The 22,129-nt window shown below is 50.3% G+C and overlaps 1 protein-coding gene across 8 annotated transcripts in view; it reads right to left on the bottom strand.

The window, feature by feature from the left end:
- DNM2 (dynamin 2) overlaps positions 1-21,298 on the bottom strand; it is an 82,689-nt gene extending 61,391 nt beyond the window's left edge. For 4 of the 8 annotated variants that reach the window (XM_072947709.1, XM_072947704.1, XM_072947703.1 and 1 more), the window contains exon 1: positions 20,938-21,297. In XM_072947709.1, coding sequence (XP_072803810.1) covers positions 20,938-21,098 — 161 coding nt within the window. In that variant the 5' untranslated portion in view covers positions 21,099-21,297. Of the gene's footprint in view, positions 1-20,937 lie in introns of all 8 variants that reach the window. The other 4 variants (XM_072947705.1, XM_072947708.1, XM_072947702.1 and 1 more) reach the window with 2 other exon arrangements.
- Between the last annotated feature and the right edge of the window lie 831 nt (positions 21,299-22,129).

Genomic DNA, 22,129 nt, shown 5'->3' with positions numbered 1-22,129 from the left:
GCCCAAAAGAGACCATCTGCCCCAGACAATCAAAGGAAAACTAGACACAATATGAATCAGATCACATCCCTCCTCTGATCCAAAGTGCTCCCCGTGACCTCCGAGACCCTGAGTAATCACCCTATTACCTCCCTGCCCTCACCCCCACCTCTATCTTGCTCACGACCTTCGGCCACACTGGTGGTTAAGGTACAGCTAGCAGGCCAAACCTACTCCTGCCCCAGGGCCTTTGCACATGCTCGATCCTTTTCTGCCTGGAATGACCATCTCCTCTGAGCCTTTCCACAATCCCGGCTTCCTTTGGTCACTCAAGTCTCAACTCACCTCCTCTCAGAGGCCTGACTGTCCTCTACTGACCCTCCCTGCCCCATGTCACCCAGGCTTCACTCTCCTGAGTGAGTTTGCAAGGACGGCCACTCCCTGAGGCAGTGCTTTTCAGAGTGAAACTGGTTAACCCCTAGAGGTCCATCAGCAGGGAATTGGCTAATCAACCTTGGAACTGGCCCAGGGAGCAATCCAGGCTAAAGCGCTGATAGCAAAGTGTGACATGCAGAACACTGCGTGTCCTCCAATTTTTCTTCCCTGCCTTTGTGGGGACAGTAAGTGTGGAGGTGACACCCTGAGGCCTTCACGGAGGTTGTCTATGGAGTGAGTCTGGGAAACTTTCTGTTCTATAATCTCCAATGCAATATGGATTTTGGTCTTTTAAATTTTTTCCAATAACTTTTATAACATGCAAGTATTAATTTGTAACTTTTCGGTTGTACCAAGGCCCCAAAGCAACTGGTCAGCCAGACTGCATTTCCAAAGGTGATAGGGAAACCACCAGTATTTTGGGAGCCGCGCTCTCAACCCCACCCTCCTCGGGGGCTCCACAGAAACCACCCATGGCTCTGCTATGTGACCTTGGCAGCAAGGTCACTGACATCCTGGGCCCAGTGTCCTTATCTGTGAAACCAGATGTGGTGGAAGCAGGTGGAGACAGTGCAGGTGCCAGGGAGGTAGTGAGCGCTCACCGCGTCTCTATAGGCAGTGAATGGTGGTCAGCCCCACGTGTATTTCTAGCTTTTCGTATGTGATCGCCCAGAGGGGCCCAACTGAACCTGGGCGCAGGATGCTCGTAAATACATAGAAAGGAAAGCCAGGCAGGGCACCGCCCCATTCTCAGCATTCCAGAACCATCCTCCTTGCAGGATTCCTTCCAAGCAAGAGTGTAGGCATTGGCCTCCGGGAACAAGTGCATCTCTCCCCTCCTTCCCAGAGCCTCTCTCAGCACGATGGGGTGTCAGGCTATGAGGAACTGTCAAAGCAGACAGGGGCACAGGGGCACACAAGACAGGACGGCCTTCCTGCCTTTCCCGGGGTCATCTCTTTCCCATCCCCGAAGCCCATCCCTTAGCAAATCCTGTCGCTAACTTCATCATACCCAGATACATCCCCTTCTACCCTACTCAGTCCCAACACGCTTAGTCTAAGTCCCCTGGGTCACAGCCACACTCCCCCACCCCCATCTCCCTGCCCCTGCCCCATGTGTTCTCAGCCCAGCAGCCAGGGAGAGCTTTCCAAACCAGAAGTCAGATCCCGCTGCACAAGTGCTTAAGGCCCACCTGTAGCTTCCAGCATACTTGGATCAAGGTCAGCGTCCTCCTGGAAGCCCACAAGGCCCTGCCTGCAACAGCAGCCTGTCACACTCTGCCATTCCCTGCTGGCTCCCTCCACAAGCCCCTGCTGGCTGATGCCTCCACCTGGGCTCCTCTGCCACCAGACACCCCTGCAGTGTCCTCTACTCTGCCTTTGGACACTGGATGGATGGCCACCTGTGAGAGGTGAACACCACCTCAGGCTGGGCTCTGCGCTCTCTCCATGCTTCCTTCCTGCTTACTGGTCCCTTCCTAGGCCATAAGCTCTACGGAGACAGGAATTCCTGTCTGCTTTGTTCACTGCCGATGTCTGGCACACAGCAGGTGCTCAACAAATGCTTGCTGAGGAGTCAACAGCAAGAGCGGCTGGCATTCCCGGGGTACACATGACACACAAGCGCTGCACTGAGCTCTGTGCATGCAAGTCCCACATCACTCACGGCACGCTTACCAACCCCATTTGTCAGCTGGGGAAACCGAGGTGAGAGAGATTAGGTTACCCGAACCTAAGTCACACCCCTTCCCCAACCAGCAAGGCACCAATCCATCAATTGGCCTCGTTCCTGTCCCTACTACCGGGCACCATCCCAGTTTACCACACCATATATCCAGGAATGAAGACAGAAAGGAGCCCGTGAATGCTGAAGGCAGGATGGCTGGTTGTGGCCGCCTGGAGGGACAACTGGTAAGCTGACCATGATGGCAGAGAACACAGAGTCTGCAGCCGGACAGCTCAGCCACAGCCTTGCTGTGTGACCTGGATAAGGGTTGTCACTTCCTCTGACCACAGTTTCTCCTGGGGTCATAACAGTGCCTACCCCATCAGGTCACTGGCAGGACGAGAAAAACAAGTCACATGAAGCCCAGTGCCCGGCACATACAGTGCACGAGGGTGATGAGCCTGGTGGGAGCTGTCTCCCCCGGCTCCACAGACCCTTCTCCTTGGCAAGATGATTCTAAATCCACTCCCTCTCCAACACAGCTACCCCTTCCAGGGGTCAGCCCTGGGACTAGCAGGCACATAAGCCAGTGAACCCCCAAGGCTCTGTCAAGAGGAGAAAAATAGAAACAACCTAAAAGCTCACGCAAGAGAGTGACTGGATTTAGTGGGACCAAGGAATACTACATAGCCATAAAGAAAACACAGGGCTAGGGAAATACAGCCAAACCAACAATACTAGCTGGAGATGCCAAAACCCTACCTTCAATAATGAATAGAACACTGGACAAAAGATCAACAAGGAAGCAGAAATCGGGAACAATACCATAAACCAACAAGACCTAACAGACAGGTACAGAGCACTCCACCCAGCAAGAGCAGAATACACAGTCTTATCAAGGGCACACGGAACACTTCCCGGGATAGGCCATATTTGAGGTCATAAAACAAGACCAAATAATTGTGGAAGGGTGGAATTAAATCATACAAAGTATGTTCTCTGACCACAATGGAAAGGAGTGAGAAATCAGTAACCGCAGGTGTGGAGATAAAGGGAACCCTTCTACATTGCTGGTGGGAATATAAATTGGTGCAGCCACTATGGAGGACAGTATGGAGGTTCCTTAAAAAAACTAAAAACAGAGTTGCCATATATCCCACTCCTGGGCATATAACTGGAAAAGATGAAAACGCTAATTTGAAAAGATACATGCATCCCATTGTTCATAGCAGCACTATTCACAATAGCCAAGACATGGAAGCAACCTAAATGTTCATCAACAGATGATTGGATAAAGAAAATATGGTGCATATATATACAATGGAATACTACTCAACCATAGAAAAGAATGAAATAATGCCACAACATGGATGGACCTAGAGATTATCATACTAAATGAAGTAAATTAGAAAAAGACAAATACCATGTATCACTTATATGCAGAATCTAAAATAAAGAATACAAACGAACTTATTTACGAAACAGAAACAGACTCACAGACAGAAAACAAACTAAAGGAGAGAGAGAGGCAGGGATAAATTAGGTTTGGGATTAGCAGACACAAACTGCTATATATAAAATAGATAAACAAGGTCCTACTCATATAGCACAGGGAACTATACTCAGTATCTTTTAATAAACTATAATAAAGAGAATATATCTATCTGTTTAACAATCACTTTGCTGTACATCTGAAATTAACAGAACATTGTAAATCAACTATACTTCAGTAAGAAAAAAAAGAAAGGAGGGAAGGAAGGAATCAGTAACAGAAGGAAAGTTTGGGAAATTCACAAGTATTTGGAAATTAAACAACACATTCCTAAATAATCAATGAGTCAAAGAAGAAATCACCAGGGGAATCAGAAAATACTTTGAGATGAATGAAATGAAAGCGTAATATACCAAGTGGTATAGGATACAGCGGAAGCAGTACACAGAGGGAAATTTATAGATGTCAGCACCTATCTTAAAGAAGATTGAGGTTTTTATATATCAAGTATACCTCAATAAAGCTTTATAAAACTTTTAAAATTTAAAATAATTTTAAATTTTTCCTAAAAGAAGAAGGATTTCACATCAAAAATTAATCTTCCACTTAAGAATCTGAAAAAAGAAAAGCAAACCAAACCCAAAGTGAACAGAAAGAAAATAAAGAAGACTAGAGAGGAAACAAAAGAAATAGAGACAATAGAAAAATAGAGAGTCAGTAAGACCAAAGTTGGTTCTTCGAAAAGATTCACAAAACTGACAAACTTAGCTACATTAACTAAGGAAAAAAGAGAGACGATTCAAACTACTAAAATCAGGAATAAGAAGAGGGGATGTTACTGTCAACCTTTCATAAATAAAAAGGATTATAAGGAAATACTATGTCAACAAATTAAATAACCTAGATGAAACGGGCAAATTTCTAGAGACACAAACTACTGAACTGACTCAAAAAAAAATAGAAATATGAATCGACCTATGACAAGAGGTTGAATTTCTGCTCAAAAACTTTCCCACAAAGAAAAGCCTGGCGCAAATGGCTTCACTGGTGAGTTCTAACAAACAGGTAAAGAATTAATACTGATCTTTCAGAACCTTGTCCCCCAAATAGGAACATTTTCTAACTCATTCTGAGGCCAGCATTACCCTGATACCAAAGCCAGACAACAACATCACAAGAAGACAACAAACTGGTACCTCTTATGAACAGAGACTCACACACACAAAATCCACAACAAAATCGTAGTAAACAGAATCCAGTAACATAAAAAAGGATTATGTGTTATAGTCAAATGAGATTTATTCCAAGAATGGTGGTTCAAAAATGGGAAAATCAGTCAAAACGATGCACCACATTAACAGAGTAAATGACAAAACTGTATGATTGTCTCAATAGATGTAGAAAAGGCACCTGACAAAATCCAATACGCTTTCATGATAAAAACACTCAACAAACTAGGAATAGAAGAAAACCTTCTCACCTTGATAAAGGGCATCTAGACAAAACCCACAGCTAACCTCACACCTACTGGTGAAACGCTGAAAGGTCTCCCTCTAAGATCAGGAGCAAGACAAGGATGTCCACCCTCACCTCTGTTCGACATGGTACTAGGGGCCTCGCCAGAGAAGGCAGGCAGAAAAAGAAGCAAAGCCATCCCATGCAAGAGGGAAAACCATTCACAGATGACGTGATCGTGTCTACAGAAAATGCTAGGGAATCTCAAAATTAAAAAATAAAAAAATTAGAGATAACAAATGAGTTCAGCAAGGTTGCAGGATACAAGATCCATAAATAAAAATCAGTTATAGTAGTACACACCAGCAGTGAACAATCTAAAAATGAAATTAAGGGGGAAATTCCACTTATAGTATCATCAAAAGGAATAAAACCCTTAGGAACAAATTTAACAAAAGGAGCACAAAACTCTTACACTGAAAACTAAAAGACATTGTTGAAAGAAATTAAAACCCTAAATAAATGAACACATCTTATGTTCACAGATTGGAAGACTTAATACTGTTAAGATGACAATATTCCCCAAATTGATCTACAGACTCAATGCAATCCTCCTCAAAACCCCAACAGCTTTTTCTGCAGTAATGAATAAGCTGGTCCTAAAATTCAGATGGAAATGCAGGGGACTCGGAACAGCCAAAACAAGCTTGAAAAAGAACAAAGCTGGAAAACTCACACTTCCCAATTTCGAAACTTATTACAGGCACAGAAATGAAGACTGTGCGGTACTGGCATTAGGGTAGACGTAAAACATCAACGGGAGAGATTTGAGAGTCCAGAAACATACTCTTGCATTTATAGCCAAGTGATTTCTAACCCAAGATGCCAAAACTATTCAATGAGTAAAGAATGTTCTTTTCAACAAATGGTGCTGGGACAAACTGGAAAGCTACAAGCAAAAGCATGAAGTTGGACCTCTACCTCACACCATATATAAAAGTTAACTCAAAATGTACCAGGGATGAGGGGTGAGTATAGCTCAGTGGTAGAGCACATGCTTAGTATGGACAAGGTCCTGGGTTCAATCCACAGTACTTCCATTAACAAACAAACAAGGGATAAATTTGGGAGTTTGAGATTTACAAATGTTAGCCACTACATATAAAAATAGATTTTTAAAAAGTTTCTTTTGTATAGCACAGGGAACTATGTTCAATATCTTGTAATAACCTTCAATGAAAAAAATATGGAAACAAATGTATGTATGTATGTATATGTATGATTGGGACACAGTGCTGTATGCCAGAAATTGATACATTGTAATTGACTATACTTCAATTAAAAAAAAAAGTGGAAAAAATTGATCAGGGACCTAAATGTAAGAGCTAAAACTGTAAAATATTTAAAAGAAAATATAAGAGTAAATCTTTATGACCTTCCTGGTTTCTTGGGTAGAACACCAAAAGTATAAGTGGCAGAAGGAAAAAAAGATAGGCTTCGTTTTGATACCAGATGTAAAGAACTTGTACAAACCAACAATAAAAAGACAAATAACCCAATTTAAAAATGCACTAAGGATCTGAACAGACATTTCAAAAGAAGACATCTCCAAAAAAGATATACAGATGGCCAATAAACACACAAAAAAGTCATCATTAGTCATTAGGGAAATTAGGGGAAAAAAATCAGAATGAGCAAAACACCACATCAACACCCAATAGGAAGCTGAATTCAACAAGACAGATAACAAGGAGTGTTAAGAAGGATGTGGAGAAACCAAACCCCACTACAGTGCTGGTGAGATTAAAATGCAGCCGCCGTGGAAAACTGGGGGTTTCTCAATGTTAAACATAAGGACTACCGAATGACTCAGCAAGTTCCCTCCCAGGTAGAGACCCAGAATAAATGAAAAATTTGTACAGCAGCACTATTCCTGACAGCCACAAAGTGGAAACGACCACATGTCCCTCAACTGAGGAATGGATAAACAAAAGGTGGCATGGCTATACAATGGAATATTATTTGGCCATCAAAAGGAAGAAAGTTCTGACAGATATGGATGAACCGTGAACACATTATGCAAAGTGAAAGAAGCCAGACACAAAAAGCCAAAGAGTGTATGATTTCATTCATACGAAATGTCCAGAACAGGCAAATTCATAGACAGAAAGCAGATAAGCCGTTGCCAGGAGCTGGGGGTAGGGAGGGACTGCTGAATGAATACAGAGTTTCTTTCTGGGGAATGAAAATGTTCTGCAGTTAGATGGTGGTGATCTTGAACAACTCTGAAGATACTAGAATCAGCTGGACAGTACACTCTAAAAGGATGAATTTTATGGCCTGTGAATTGTATTTCAATAAAGATGTTATTTTAGAACAAAAGTACAAGAGCAATCCATGTACCAACAAGGCCCATCATCCATCTTTAGGATAAAAACCCCTGTAGACCCACAGAAACCCTCGCAGGAAGGCTCCGGCCTCTGACCACTGCCCGTCCTCATCCTGTCCTCCTGCAGCCTCATCCCCTGGGACCCTGACCTTAGCGGGAGTCTCCATTTCCATGGTGAGTCTGACTAGCTTGTGCCTCCCTGATCTGGCCTAACTCCAAGAGATGACCGGGTCTGTTGGGTCCCAGCTGAGTGGTGGCCCTGGTCACAGTCTGGCACAGAACAGGTTCAGCTACCTGTGCTGAGAGCTTCCGGCTCAGTAATTGAGACACAGAGGAGTGAGTTTACACACAGAGAGAGATGAGTTTCTAGAGCATCTAATACACACCAGGCACTGTGCAAGGGACAGGCGCACACCCAGGAGCAAGGCCCCACCATCAGGGCACTCACCTACCCCCGGGTGGAGGTGGACAATAAACCAAACAGACAGGTGGGACAAGGGCATGGGGTGGCAAGTGCTTCGAAGAAAAATCAAGCAGGGACAGAGGATGGAGTAGTAAGTGTGGGGACATTGTAGCTGAGTGGCCAGGGAGGGCCTCTTGAGGAGACATCTGAGCAGAGGCTGACAGAGCTGATGAATGAGCCACAAGGCTATCAGAGGTAAGCAGCTTTCCAGGCGGGGGTGGGGGGACACATGCAGAGGCCCGGGGGTGGGGCTGTGTTTAACTTGTCTGGGCAACAGTGAGGAGCCCAGTGTGGGTCAAAGAGCAAGTGAGAGAGGATTAGGGGGAGAGGTGATGGAGCTGGGGGAGAGGGGTAAGAAGATCATGCAGGGCCTTCTGGGTGACAGTGAGGACTTTAGTTTTTATACTGAGGGAGCTAGGAGCTATGGAGGATTGTGAGCAGAGGAGGAGCATGTTCTTAAGAGGCTCCATCTGACCACTGTAGGGAGAACAGCCTGCGGTGTGGGAGCAGTGAGGTCAGAAGATGCAAGACGGAGCAGGAGGCGACTGCACTGGTCCAGGTGAGCGCTGATGTTAGAGGGAGTATAATACAGTTATAAAAACTAATAGCAAAGCACTCCCTATACCAACACACAAATTTTTGTGGAAATCAACAAGCTGACTCTAAAATTTACATGTAAAGGCAAAGAAACTAGACTGACCAAAACAATTTCCAAAAAGAACAAAGAAGATGCGCTGGCCTGATTTCAAGACTGACTATAAAGCTACGGTAATAAAGAAATGTGGTTCTGGCCAAAGGACAGACACATTGATCAATGTGCGAGAACAGAGTCCAGAACGGACCCACACAAACACCGTCAACTGATTTCTGACACAGGCAACTCAATGGAAAAGGATGGTCTTTTCAATACATGGTACGGGGACAACTGGACACTCATATGCAAAAAAAACTCATAAACCTCAATCTATATCTCACAAGTCTTACAAAAATTAACTCAGAATGTATCACATTTATAAGGCACACAGAAACTTGCATGTGAATGTTGATATCAGCATTATTCATAATCGCCAAGGACTAGGACAACCCAGCATCCTTCAGAGGAGGGAACAGTTCAACAGATGGTGGACCAGATACACCATGAAGCAATCCTCAGCAACAAATAGGACTGAACTACTGAGGCACCTGGACTGGATGGCTCTCAAAGTGTTATGCAGAGTGAAACAAGCCAGACTCAAAAGACTACTTGAGTCCACTGACATATCCCGGGAAAGGCAAAACCATAGCATGGAGAATCCATCAGTAGGTGCTGGGGGAGGCGGGGGCAGCAGTGACTGCAAAAGGGCACGGGGATTTTGGAGGGTGATGGCAGTGTGCTCTATGCCGATTGTGGTGACAGTTACACAACTCTTTGTATGTTTACTATATGTAGATTACATCTCGAGGGTGGGGGAAAAAAACCCATGAATGAGCATGCTCTCTGTGCTGATACACTAAGATCTTCAAGAAGTACTGTTAAGTGACAACCTCATTGTTCGGAACAGGGTGTAAAGCTGGACAGGAGAGGGGAGAATCCACACACATTCGTATCTGCCTCTGTTTGCACTGAGAAACCACGAGGACACAGGAGACTAGCGAGAACGGTCAGCCACGGCTGTAGGAGCAGGTGGGCAGGAAGCAGGCTTCTCTTTCCATCCTCTCTGATACTTTTGAACTCGCTGCCATGTTGGACATATTACCTATTCAAACAATTATATTAGAAAGGACCCTCGATGTTTCCAAATGATAGCGTAGAAAAGGAGAAAAAGAGTAACTCTGCGGCGAGGAAAGCTGACAGATGCCACCTCAATCAAGAGACCATGGTCAACATGACCCACGATAAGCCGGGTGGGTATCATGGACCCCTGACAGGGTGTGACGAGAAGGCACCTCATCTTCATGGTCTCCTTCTCCAAAACCCGTTGCCCCAGTCTAATCACGAGAAAATGCCAGATAAACCCAAACCAAAGGACACTATAAAACAGCAAGATTATGAAAGGCAGGCTGTGGCGCTGTCATGATGGGTGGAAACTAAGGAGACGTGACAGTTCAACGCATTGTGCGGTCCTGGAAGGGGTCCTGGGGTAGAAAAAGGACATAATGGGGAAAACTGGGGAGATCTGAATAAAGCCTCGCTTTCGTTAATAACAATATTACACCAAGGTGAATTTCTTAGTTGGGAGAAATGTACCAAGGCAAGGTAAGATGTTAACATTAGGGAGAGAAGAGTGTACGGGAGCTCTCTGTACTATCCTTGTAACTTTTCCGTAAATTTAAAGCTTGTTTATTTTCTGTGAATCTAAAATGATTCCAAAATTAAAACTTTCTTAAAAACAAAACAAAGGCAAAAACCCCTCGAGACAATAAATAGTTAAGAACCTGGCATGAGGTGGACACCTTCTAGTAAGGCTTTGGACTTTCAAAGACAGACTTAATCATGGCAGTTGGGGAAGAGGTGTGGGTACAGGGGACGTTCACACATAGAAATACAGAAAAACAATATGCCAAGAGTCACAAGCTCATGAAGGTGGTCCCAAGCAAAGGGCACTAGGCACCTCCACCTTACTCTTCCTAAAGGAGAGAATTTTATTTTACAACGAGTCAATGGTCCAGTAACACTCAGTTAAAAATCACGCCAGCACAACACTTCGCACTTAGTGTGGGGAATGTATTCCAGGTGGGGCCTCCCCACCTCAGAAAGTGGCCTGCTCTGAGCTCCCTGGTGACCTGTGCCAGGCGGTGCCACTGGGAGATGTCACCAGGGCAGAAGCCGCAGGAGGCGGGCCTCCGTCTGAACGGCTTCCGCCCCGATGAGGGGAACTGAGTGTTGCAAGACAAGAAGACATGCCAGCCCCAACCACAGGCAGCCTCCCTGGAGCTGAGTCGGTGGCTCACCACCTCCGGTCACAGGCCCCCAATCATGATTTATAGATTTCTGGGATGCCATCGCCCTGCTAGTAAGAAAAGAAAAACTTCTAAGGGCATCATCCTCAAAGCCACTGGTTCCCTGGCTGCAGGGCAGCTGGGGCCCTCGTAGGTAAGGAGGCTGTGATCCTTCTGGAGGATCACAGCCATCAGCACAGAAGACACAGGGCCCATGGCTGGGACAGAAGGGACTGTGTCCCTGACCCACCACAAGGCTTCCTCCAGGGTTGGCCTGGCCGTGCCAGGGCGTATCACTCAGCAGGCAGGCGTAACCCCAGCTGGGACTGTTCCTGCCTGCTCTGCTCGCTCGCCTGCCTGCCAGTCCCTGTAGACTCTTATCGCTGGGAAAATGTGTCATGGGGCAGAGTCTCCAGGGCTCTTTCTCCTCCATGAGGAGGAGAATTTATTGGGGCCTGGATGGCTCTGCTGGCAACGTGCCTACACCTCACGGGTCTGTGGTTCAAGCAGGTTCAAGGTTAGCCACAGAGTCTCCTGTGATAAACAGAGCAGCGGTTCTCTGTGCTGTAGCACATGCCCGGAACCCCGCCCCGGGGAGGTTTAGGTTGGTCTGCGGAGGGGTCTGGAACTGGGCACTAGTATTTCATGACATCTCCCCCAACAGATACTAATGGGCTGCCAAGACTGCGAAGCCACGAGCCCAGCAGCTTCCTTTCCTTGGTTCTGAGCACGTGGGCATCCATGGGCCGGGGGAGGCGGGCTGCCTTCAAACCTCGAGCCCCTGTTGCAGGAGTGCTCAAGTGCCTGGACAGAGCAGAGCCACTCCTGCCAGGGCCGCCTGGCACCCAGGCAAGAAGCAAGAGTCAGAGAGGGCACCTCCTTGGAAGCCGTGTGGACCCTCGGTCACCAGAGCCCGGGGAAGGGACCCTGCTCAGCCCCATCTCATAGCCAGGAGGCCAGTCCAGAGAGACACCCATGCCTGGCCAGCCTCGGGGTCTTGGCCCGTTACTGGTATTACTCCATGCTGGGAGCAAACCACAGCCCTCCCTTATTATAAGAAGACACACTTGCCCCTGTCCTCCCTGGAGCACCCCAAGCCCCTCTTCTGTTCATGGGGTGGGCTGCAAGCCTCCTAAGACAAGTCCCGGGGCTGTCCCCTGGCCTCCTTCTCAGGGCACATCTGTGCAGTGAAATTAATCCAATTCTCGTTTCTAGGTACAATCATGCAGCAAATACATGGTGCCCCTACTACGTGCCAGGATGGCGAGGAACACTCTAAGATCCCTGCCCTTGAGGATCCATCGTTTGGGGAGTGGGGAGGAAGCAACACAAAATAGTTTCATGTCCTAATGAGAGCTCTGATGAAAACACATCTCCATCCGAGCGCTGGGACCCTGTGTGAACCAGGGTAGGTCAGGGTGAGCCTCTCAGAGGGATGAGGGTGGAGCAGGGACCCGAGAAGAGAGGGGCAGGTTGTGCAGAGCTCTGGACAAAGAGGAGATGCAGAGGAAGGAAGAGAAAGGCTCTGGGTAGGAATGGGTTCAGGGGGTTCAGGGGGATGAGCATGGGGGAGGGGGGAGCAGGTGAGGGCGGGGAGCTGTTGAGGGCCACAAAAGACTGACTGGAACTTCCACCCCAAGTGAGGTGAGAGCCACACAGTGTAGTGGGCAGAAGAGGGACATGCCCTGACTCGGGTGTTCACGGGTACTCTGTGAACGCCATAGGGGTGAGAGCAGGTGCCAGGGAACCAGGGCAGAGGCAACTGCACTGGCCCAGACTATGGAAGAGATCAGGAGAGGGTGAAGTGTGGTGAGGACATGCTGATGTGGGGGCATCGGGAGGGACTGACCAATCCCAAATCCACCCCTACAACCCAGGTGAAGCAGCTGCTGGGCAGCAGCCTGGCTACCACACACAGGGAGGTGAAGCCCACATACCCAGTGCTGGCCACCAATCTCCCCATGTCCTCTTCACTCACATTCTGCACTGGTGTCCCATGTCTGTAGGCAAATCCTGAGGCTGGATGACTGGAAACAGCTCAGCATACATCACCAAGAGGCTGGTGAATGAACAAAGGTGCCTTTGTACTGTGGAGTACTATGCAGTTGTGAAAAAGACAAGAGAGACTCCTATGGATGACAGGGCATGAGCCTTGAGCCGGGGCCCACAGCCAGGCAGGATGAGCACAAGGGAACAAGTTCAGTGGTCACCTGTCTGCTTCCAGGCAGCTCCTGCCTGTCCTCACTGAGGCAGGAAGATGTACTGCTTCCTCCAAGAAGCATTCCCTGTCCACCATTCCTGCCCCAAGGCTCCCTATCAGGGCCTCCATCTTCCACATGTCTCCACTCACTTCTCACTGGAAGGTGCCCCCTGAGAAGAGAAGGACCTCTTGGGCCTTGCTCACTGTGACATCCCCGTTTAAACCAGCCTCTGCTGCTCACTTTGACTGTACCACCCTGCACCAGGGAAAAATATGGTAGAGTGACCAAGTGGGTGAGGACGGAGCTGAGAGGCCCCCACCTGCCTGACCCATTTCTGCCCCTCAACTGTCTCATCTGTACAATGGAATTGACCCCAGGTGACAGTACTCAGTGTCTGGCATGCGGCGAGTGTGTCAAAGACACGGAAAGTCCATTCAGTGCAAGACCAGAGCCACCCCCCAATCACCACTGAAAGGGGCAACTCGAGCAGCTGAGCTGTGGCAGCAGGGACCCCAACAGGCACTGCAGGGACCCCACAAGGGTTTTGGTTATTCCTCAACACCTGGCCTTGTTCCAGAAACTTCTGAGGCCACTCAGAGGTACAAGCACAGCACAGGAAGAGTTAACACTAGACCCTGAAGCCAGGCCATGGGGAAAAGGAAAACCCAATGAAGCCAGGGGTAAGGGCGCTACTCCAGGGACAGGCCAGCAGGCCCAGAGGGGAGGCCTCCATGATGGCTGAGGCCCTGGGTTCAAGTCTGGCCCCTTGGGCAAGCTCCTGTGACTCAGTTTCTTCATCAGCAAACAGAGATCAAGCACTGGGCTCAAAGTGGTCAAGGTGCCTCGTACCTCGGCCCCAGCAAGGATCGTGACTCCTGCAACAACCCCCGGGGGCCCCCTGCCTTCACTCATCCCTCAGGGACAGTCTGGAAGCCCCGAGCAGCAGTTATAAACATTCCAACAGAAGGACCTTCTAGGATGTGTTGAGTGGCTGGAAAACACGTTGCCAAACGATATCATCAAGGTGGGACCAGTTCTGGAAAACATACCAAAAAAGAAGCAACCCGAACCATGCTGTGAATTTTCTACAAGTACCGACCTGCACTACCTACATCAACACATGAGAGGGTCTGGCAGGACAGAGGCCAAACTGGCAATGGTGGTTCCACATGGAGCTGGAAGGGAGGGACAGGGTGGGCAGTGCGTTCTTCCTCATCTGTCACGGTGTCCCTTTTTACAAGAACGCTGTCCTCAGTGTTCTGTATGTGACTGAAAATCGAGGAAAAGCAGGCCTCTGACAGGCAGCTTCCTGACTGCTGGGTGCCCATCGGTCTTGCCTTCACTTGCCTCAGTCCCCTTTCCACATCTGAAGGGGGCACCTGCGGAGCCCTCTGTTCCTACACATCCCTCTGCCTGGGGCACTCTTCTCCCGGGGCCTTCGAGGGCCTGGTTCCATAGCAGGGCTCACTCTGACCGCCTCGTCTGAAGCAGTCCCCGCCTAGGCCCTCTCTTGCTCCCCCCACCATTTTCACTGCACTTCTCCATCTTCAGAATGTTGTCGCTCATTTAATCATTCTCCTGATCTCTGTCCATCTCGGCCCCCAACACCCAGCACAGAGTACAGACTACTTAAGGCCTGCTGTCAGACACATGGCTGATAACCACTAAGGACCCTGAAAGTCAGATGTCGCTGCATCCACCCCCAGGGTACAAGTGCCAGAGTGTCCACTACTGACCCCACTGCCGAAAGCCACGGACACACCTTCCCAATCCCACCATCCCTGGGCATTGGGCTCTGGAGGAGACAGGCCCAGCTCAGGCCCTGCTCCTGCAACCTTCTCTGTGGGACTTCAATCCAGCCCCCCCCCAGGCCTCAGTTTTCTTACCTGTAAAGCAGGGACTGCTGGGACCACCTGGGCAGATTTTAGACCTGAGTCCCTGGGGCACAGCACAGGGCGATTCTCCACAAACATCAGTTCTTACTGTGTCATAAACATCCAGCAGCAGGTGAAACCGGAGGGCCACCCAGCCCGCTGCCCAAGGCGAAGGGGCTCCAAGGGGGAAAAATCCCCAGCACTGAGCAGGGACCGCGCTGCCAGTACTAACAGGAACCCCAAATGTACCTGGAAGCAGGACTCATTTCTCTTCAGGGCCATTCTGCTTAGAGGTAGAGCAATTTTTTTCTTTATTCGGATCGTAGCTAATGGCCTATAAATACCTCATTATTGGCTTGCATTTTTCACACAAGCTTTAACACAATAAGGGCTTAATTACAGCATGCGGTTGGCAACCTCAGAAAATTAAGGGTTAGATGCTGTCCCCATTTTTTTATGCAGTCGAGGAGCCTGTAATTTTGGTATTTTCATTCAAATCGGGCAAAAGCTTGGCAGATGCGGCTCTGAGCCAAAGTGCAAACACGAGAGAGAGAGAGAGAGAGAGAGAGAGAGAGAGAGAGAGAGGGAGAGAGAGATGGAGAGACACACACAGGGTTCCACTCAGTGACAGCCCCTTCCGCCCCTGCTACCTTTGAAAACTCCAAATCTAGAACTGTCCATGAGGCCGTCCTCTGCCCTCACCCACAATCAATCGGACTTACAACCAGGGGATTTCAATGTGTGTACCTAGCGAGGGCCATTATTCCCAGACAAATAACTCTGAAAAGCATTTGGGCAGCCCAGAGCTGAGCTCTGGAGAAATCTGTCTTCCTGGTTACAAACATAATCCCAAAACGAAAAAAAAAACAAGCCAAGAATCACGTGGGGAGACAACCCACGTTGGGAGGTTCGGGGCCGTACATCTTTCCAGGCTTTTGACTACGAAAATACAACCGTTTTGAATAAGGTGGGGTCACACGTCCACTTGGTCCGGGCCCTAGCAGGTCTCACGGCTTTCTGGGTCATTAAATCCTCTTCTAGATCACTCTGGGGAGCTATTTCCTAGCTGGCTGTCGAGACACATTGTTCGCTTAGCCAATTCGCTACTGTTAGGCCTTTTTACTCCCAATTTCCCACCATCACACACTAAATGAGCGTAAAAACTCTCAGGGCCAAATATTTGTTCTCAGCCACCATTCCCACTTAGAAACAGCAGGAGCAGGCTCCCACTAGCATTTCAGGACCTGGTTCGCCAGCTGGTTCCGGCTGCATCCCAGAGCTGAAACTACATCGATGGGCACTCAATGAGTGTTTGTGCTAAAGTGAGGTGTTACTTACAGAAATAAAGTAATCACGAATTCCTTCTCTTTAAGGAGAAAGAAATTAACAGGGGATCTTCAGCGTCCTGACCAAGGGCTATACAAATGCACCAATCTGATATTTCACAAGGATTATAGCTCATTTGATGCTCAACCCGCTCCCAAGAGAGAGGGACCATCACGACCCCCATTTTCCCAACAAGGAAACTAAGATCCAAGAAGTGAGGCCATTCAAGGTGATGGGCGGCAACGCCACCACAGCCACATTCCCACAGGCTCCTCCAGACTCCCCCTGCTCCGGGTGGCCCAGGTTCTACAGACCACACAGAAAGGCACTTCGGCTTTACCCAAAAGGAAGGACAATGGGAATAGGAGCTGTCATTTCTAAGATCTGTTGAGGGACAAAGCAACCCAAAGGGCAGCCCATGTGCCCACCCTCAGTGCAGCAAGGACATGAGCCAATGGTCACCTGACTCGCATTCATCCAGCGCCCACCATGTGCCTGGGGGCAGCCCCATGAGACAGCCACGTCCCCTCAGGGACACATCACTGAAGATCGAATGGAAACGCAGCTGGAGATGGTGGAATCTGTGATCAGCTGCTTCTTGTTAAAAGAAAAACAGTATCAGGCTGGACATGTGTCCGCAGGTACTACTCACTGAGAACATGGAGGTAAAGCTGCAAATCAAAGGCAAGAGCACTCACCTGGCCCAGGCCCAGGCCCAGCGGGAGAGTAACAAGGCCACCGGCAGCTTTCCCTCTACTCAGGGCTCTCCCTGGTCCCCAAGGCTTGGCGTGGCCGGCACCCCACCCTACTCCATTATCTACCCAGCCTCCACTCCCCCTACTCTCCCACTATACTGTCCTCCAGGCACACTCTCAACTCAGGGCCTTTGCACTGGCTGTTCACACAGTCTGGGATGATCTTCCCCCAGATCTCTGCTGGTGGGTCCTCCCTTACTTCCCTAAGGCCTTCCCTGACCTTCCTCATTTAAAACTTTTGAAACTGCAATGTCCCCCTACCCTCTCCATAATCCTGCTCTTTCTTCCCCCGGAAACAGTTATCACCTTCTACCTTGTTTCTTCTTTATCTGCTCCCTGCTGGAAGGCTAGCTCCCCTAGGGCAGGGGTTTTGGTGTCTTGCTCAGGGCTGTGTCTGAAGCCCTACAACAGAGCCCTACACAAGTGAACTTGCTCAGAAAACATTTTTCAATTAACAAATGAAAAATGCGTGCCATTTTAAGTGCTTTTTCTGCGCCACTCTTCGAAGCCCCCTATGTGGTCTCATTTAATCCTCACTCCACCCTCAGTGACAGGCAGGGAATGCATTTATCTGCCCTGACAGGTGAAACACACCCAACCTGGTGCCCTGAATGGGACCCAGGAGTTGATACTGTTAACAGCCCCATTTCCTAGCTGGGAAACTGAGGCTCAGAAAGGAAAGGCTCACAGGATCAAGCCCATGCCTGGGAGGCCTCAATCTCAACTTCAGCCTCTCCCTCCTGCTCTTTTCCCTGAGGAAAAACTTCCAAACCCCTTGCTTCTTGCCAGCTCCCAGAGACTAAGTAACAAGACACCAGGGAGCCACATCCCCCACCCACGACCACTGGCCGGTCCAGGGCGGGAGAAGACTTGGGTCTTAAACTCAAAGGTTCCCAGGGCCAGGAGCCTCCAGGCCAATGTGAGATGGGCCCGAGAAAGCACAAGGAGGAGTGGGGACTGTGGCAGCTCAAGTGGCCACTCCTAGTCTGATAGGGCAGCCCATGGCTTCTGAGATCCAGGCAGTTGGTGGCAGGTGAGACACAGGCCCAGGGAGGTCAGAATACTATGACTATTAACAGCAGCAGCCACGCGTACCAGGTCCACACACCCAACACCGTTAGCTCACCCAGTCCCGCTAGAAGGGCCTAGTTATCACCCCATTTTCCTTGGCCAAAGTCACCCAGCCAAATGTGTTGGAGCCAGGCCTAGGGCCCAGAGCCTGTGCGCTACGCCACTAAACTCTAAAGATCTTGGGTATTTGCTAGCGCTACCAAAATCCAATTTTGATGTGAGGTCTCATTTTTAAATGTTGGCAGCTAATTAAAACAAAACATTTAAATACCGTACTGATGGGGCAAGCCAGCTTCAGCCCCAGGGTGACCAACCTGCAACACCTGGTACAGGGCTGAGCCATCCGGGCCACTCTCACTCGGATCACATTCTTAGAAAACCCACAAGGGGGAGGCAGGGAAGCACAGCAGCCCATGCTGCCCCTGCAGGCCCAGAACCTGACACGCTCTCGTTTGTTCCCTGAAACTAGCTGGAAGAGCCTCTGTGTGAGTCCATGGTGCCAGGGAGGAAACGGTCCTCAGCTTCAGCACAGTTCAGCCAAAGTCACGAAAAGAGGGATTCAAAGCGAGGCCCGCCCGACATCCCCCGATGGCAGGGTTTTGTAGCTGAGAAGCCTTACCTGCACTCCAGAAACAAAGAGCAGTTGGCTCTGAGCACCCCATACCCAGAGAAAGGCCTTTTTACAGCTTTGGTTCTTGAGCCCTGTATTAACGCCCTTAACGACCTAGGTCACACTGTAGGCTCAGGGAGGAGGATGCCACCAGAGCCAGCTCAGTAGCAGTTGGCAGTGGCTAGATGCCCAGGTGGGTGGGAGGGAAAGGTGAGGGCCAGAGGGACCGAGGAGAGGTGGGGATGGGAGAGAGACCCGGGGTCCCTAACCCAGAGCCCTCAGTCCCTCACTGGACAGCCTCAAGCAAGAATGCACAGCTCTCTGAGCCTCAGTTTCCTGCTCTAGAAAATGGTATCACAGCAGTGCCAGCCACAAAAGGCTTAAATGAAGTCCAGAGGGCAGAACTTTAGGGCACTTTAATTCGGACTGGCTTCTGTTGTCGATATGAAAAGAATCAGACTAGGGAATAACAGCCCCATCCGTGTAGACCTGCTGTGTGCCAGGCACCACGCTAAGTACACACTTTCAACACATCATCCTTGCAACAGGCTTGTTGAGGGTCCATCACCTCATTTTTATGAAGGGAAACTGAGGCTAAGAGAGATCAAACACCCTGTGCAAGGTGACAAGGCAGAGGAAATGAACAGACCTTTGCAGACACCCACTGGAAGCCTGGACAGGCAGGAAGATGGCCAAGCAGGGGTCCCAGAGCCCAACCAAAGGCTCAGCCCAGACCCGGCGGATCCCAAGTCCACACCTTTCCGCCACAGTGGACAGAAGGCAATGTGCCAGAGACAAAGAGGCAAAGGAGGAAATTCATGCTGCTGGGAACAAAACCCCAGGTCTCTGGGAAGGCAAGGGTGGGGATGGGTTCCCAGCTGGGCTCCACTGAGCGCCAGCCTGGTGGCCTTGGGCAAACAGCGAGTCCTTTCTGAGCTAAACCAAGAAAGAACTCAGCCTGGGGCCTGCTAGATGAATGTTACCTCTTAACACTGATAGCAACAACAGTAACAGTAACGGTGACTATGACATGATCATTTGCAGCCAGTCTCAAATGGAGTCCTTCCCAGAATGGAGAAGTGGCTACCCATCTGGGAGGCAGAAGGGCAAGAGGTGGGGGAAGGGAGAGGGAAGAACCAACTGCCCTCAATGGCCACAGGAACCATTCTCCTCCTTTAGCTTCCAGAATCCTGGAAAGAGCCCAGAGAGGAATTTGCCCACTGGACAGATGGGCAAACAGACTTCTCAGGGCTGCCCAAGGAAGGCTGTGTCCCAGTTCTTGCCACTGAGGCCTGATTAGGCAAGTTACTTCCCAGGATCCAAGAAAGGCCCCCAATTTGCAGGTTTTTGCTTGAGAGCTGGCCCCTATGTTCCAGTGCCCCAGAGACATCCCAATATGGGCCAGGAAAGAGTCCTGGAGAAAGTTTCCCCCAGGGTCCTACTTTCAATTGAGAGGAGTTCAGGTCCCATCCTTCAGCTCCCTTCTCCTCTGCATGCTCCCACCACTGCCAGAGGTTGGGTCAGACAGTCAAGGACAGCTAGGGCACTGACAGGCAGCCTAGGAGAAGGACAGACACCAGGATAGACAGACAAAAGGATCCACTAGGAAGAAGGAGCCAGCGTTCACCAAGCACCAAGCTGACGAGTCAGCCCAGGACAGCCAGCCAACAGGGTCCCCTAGGGTCCAGCAGAGGCCAGCTGGGGCAAAGCAACAGAAAAAGAGCTCAGTGTTAAAGTCTGTGAGGGGCACGGATGGGCAGCCAGACAAGATGGGTCATCCTGAACAGCTCGCCAGGCAGCAGGGGGCTGCCCTGCGGTACTGGACAGATGGACAGCCAAATGATGGTGGCGGAGAAGCCTGTCCAGGACAGAGAGACAGCTAACCAGACGGCAAAAGCTGCTCCAGATAAATGAACAGCCAGTCAGACTGCAGGGGTCGGCCCAATAGATATCTAGGTGACAGGTTTCAGAAAAGGGAGACCTACACCTGGCACACAAGCAACCAGATGGCAGAATTCACCCACTAGAGCTAGAGACCAGAGAGCAGGTGGGGGTCCACTGCCCTTCCTGGCCCACGCCCCCCGGCCCGTGAGACGCCCCTGGGGTCTGGGCCGGCTCCCTAGCCTCTGCAGGAAGCCCTCCGCCCAGGACGTCCCACAGGGCCCGCCTCCCTGTCCCCGTCCCCGTCGCGGGCACGCAAGCGCCGCAGTTACGCCGGCGGCGCAGGGCGCGCCATTCCCGGTCCGCCCTCCGCGCCCTAGGCCGCCGCCGCCCGCCAGCCACCGCCGCCGCGCTCGCTCACCGGCCCACGAAGTTCTCGAGCACCGAGCTCTTGCCCGCGCTCTGGCCGCCCACCACGGCGATCTGCGGCAGGTCCAGGTGGCAGCTCTGGCCGATGGAACTGAAGGCATCCTGCAGCTTGTTGACCAGCGGGATCAGCTCTTCCATCCCGCGGTTGCCCATGGCGCCGGCGGCCCCGGCCCGAGCGCCCTGCGCTCCCCGCCCGCCCCTGGCCCTCAACGACGCGGCCCCGCGGCGTCTGCGGCCGTTGCTCCCCGCCTGCCCGGCCCTCGGCGCGACGCCCGCTCCCGGCTCGGCCTCACGGTCGCCGCCTCATCCGGTTCTCAGGCGACACCCGACCCGAGCGACCTCCCGCCCGGGCCCTGGGGCTGCGCCCGAAGCCCTCGCGCCGCCTCCAATTGGTCGGCCGCGCCGTCACTCCTGGACATAAGCCAATGAAAGCGAGGCACGGGCTTACGGCCTAATGAGCCTCCCCACGGGGAACCATCTCTCGGGCTCATTGGAGGCAACAACTGTCGCTGTTGTGCAAGAGCCAATAGAGGAGGGAAGCGAGTCGTCCAGGCCGGGAGGCGGTGTTTCGGGAAAAGCATGTTGGCCCCGCCCATAGGGTGGAGTTCCCGGATGGCAAGAACACTCGCCAGTCTTATTGGTAGAAGGACCCGTCAGTCAAGGAAGCTGACCAATGATACTAGGATCGATTCTTAAACCCTGGTTTGTCACTTGACACTACTTAGTTTCCTAAAAATTTCCTATTGGTTTATATAAATATCACTCTGTTCCATCAGCCAACAAATCAAAAGAGGGTGGGCTCTAACCGCTGAGTCTTGACTCCGATTGAAAACTGTATCTGTCAATCAAAGAATATCCCGTTCTTACTTGTGCTTGTTGGATGTCTGTCAGTCTTCTGGAGCAGAGGGTAGGCCGACAGTACTCGCCAACACGCGCCACCTCGTGGTAGGACTCAGTCATGATTGTCACTTGTGAGTTTTTGGGCTGTAAAGAAAACTACAAGTCCCAAAATGCATCTCGGCCCTAGGCTTGCAAATCAGCTCCTTGCGCGGGGTCCCAGTACACTTTGAAGGTGAGAGGCGCTGTTAGTGGTTCCTAGGGGAGAGGAAGTCTAGCACGCCACCTGGTTCCACTTTCATTACTATTAAGTCACACCTCCAGGCCCTTGCTAGGCCCACCCCTAG

Source organism: Vicugna pacos, chromosome 22 (genome assembly GCF_048564905.1).
Source record: "Vicugna pacos chromosome 22, VicPac4, whole genome shotgun sequence".
In the NCBI taxonomy this organism is placed as follows: domain Eukaryota; kingdom Metazoa; phylum Chordata; class Mammalia; order Artiodactyla; family Camelidae; genus Vicugna; species Vicugna pacos.
The sequence above is the reverse complement of the archived record's forward strand: the minus strand, read 5'-3'. Positions and strand labels throughout refer to the sequence as shown.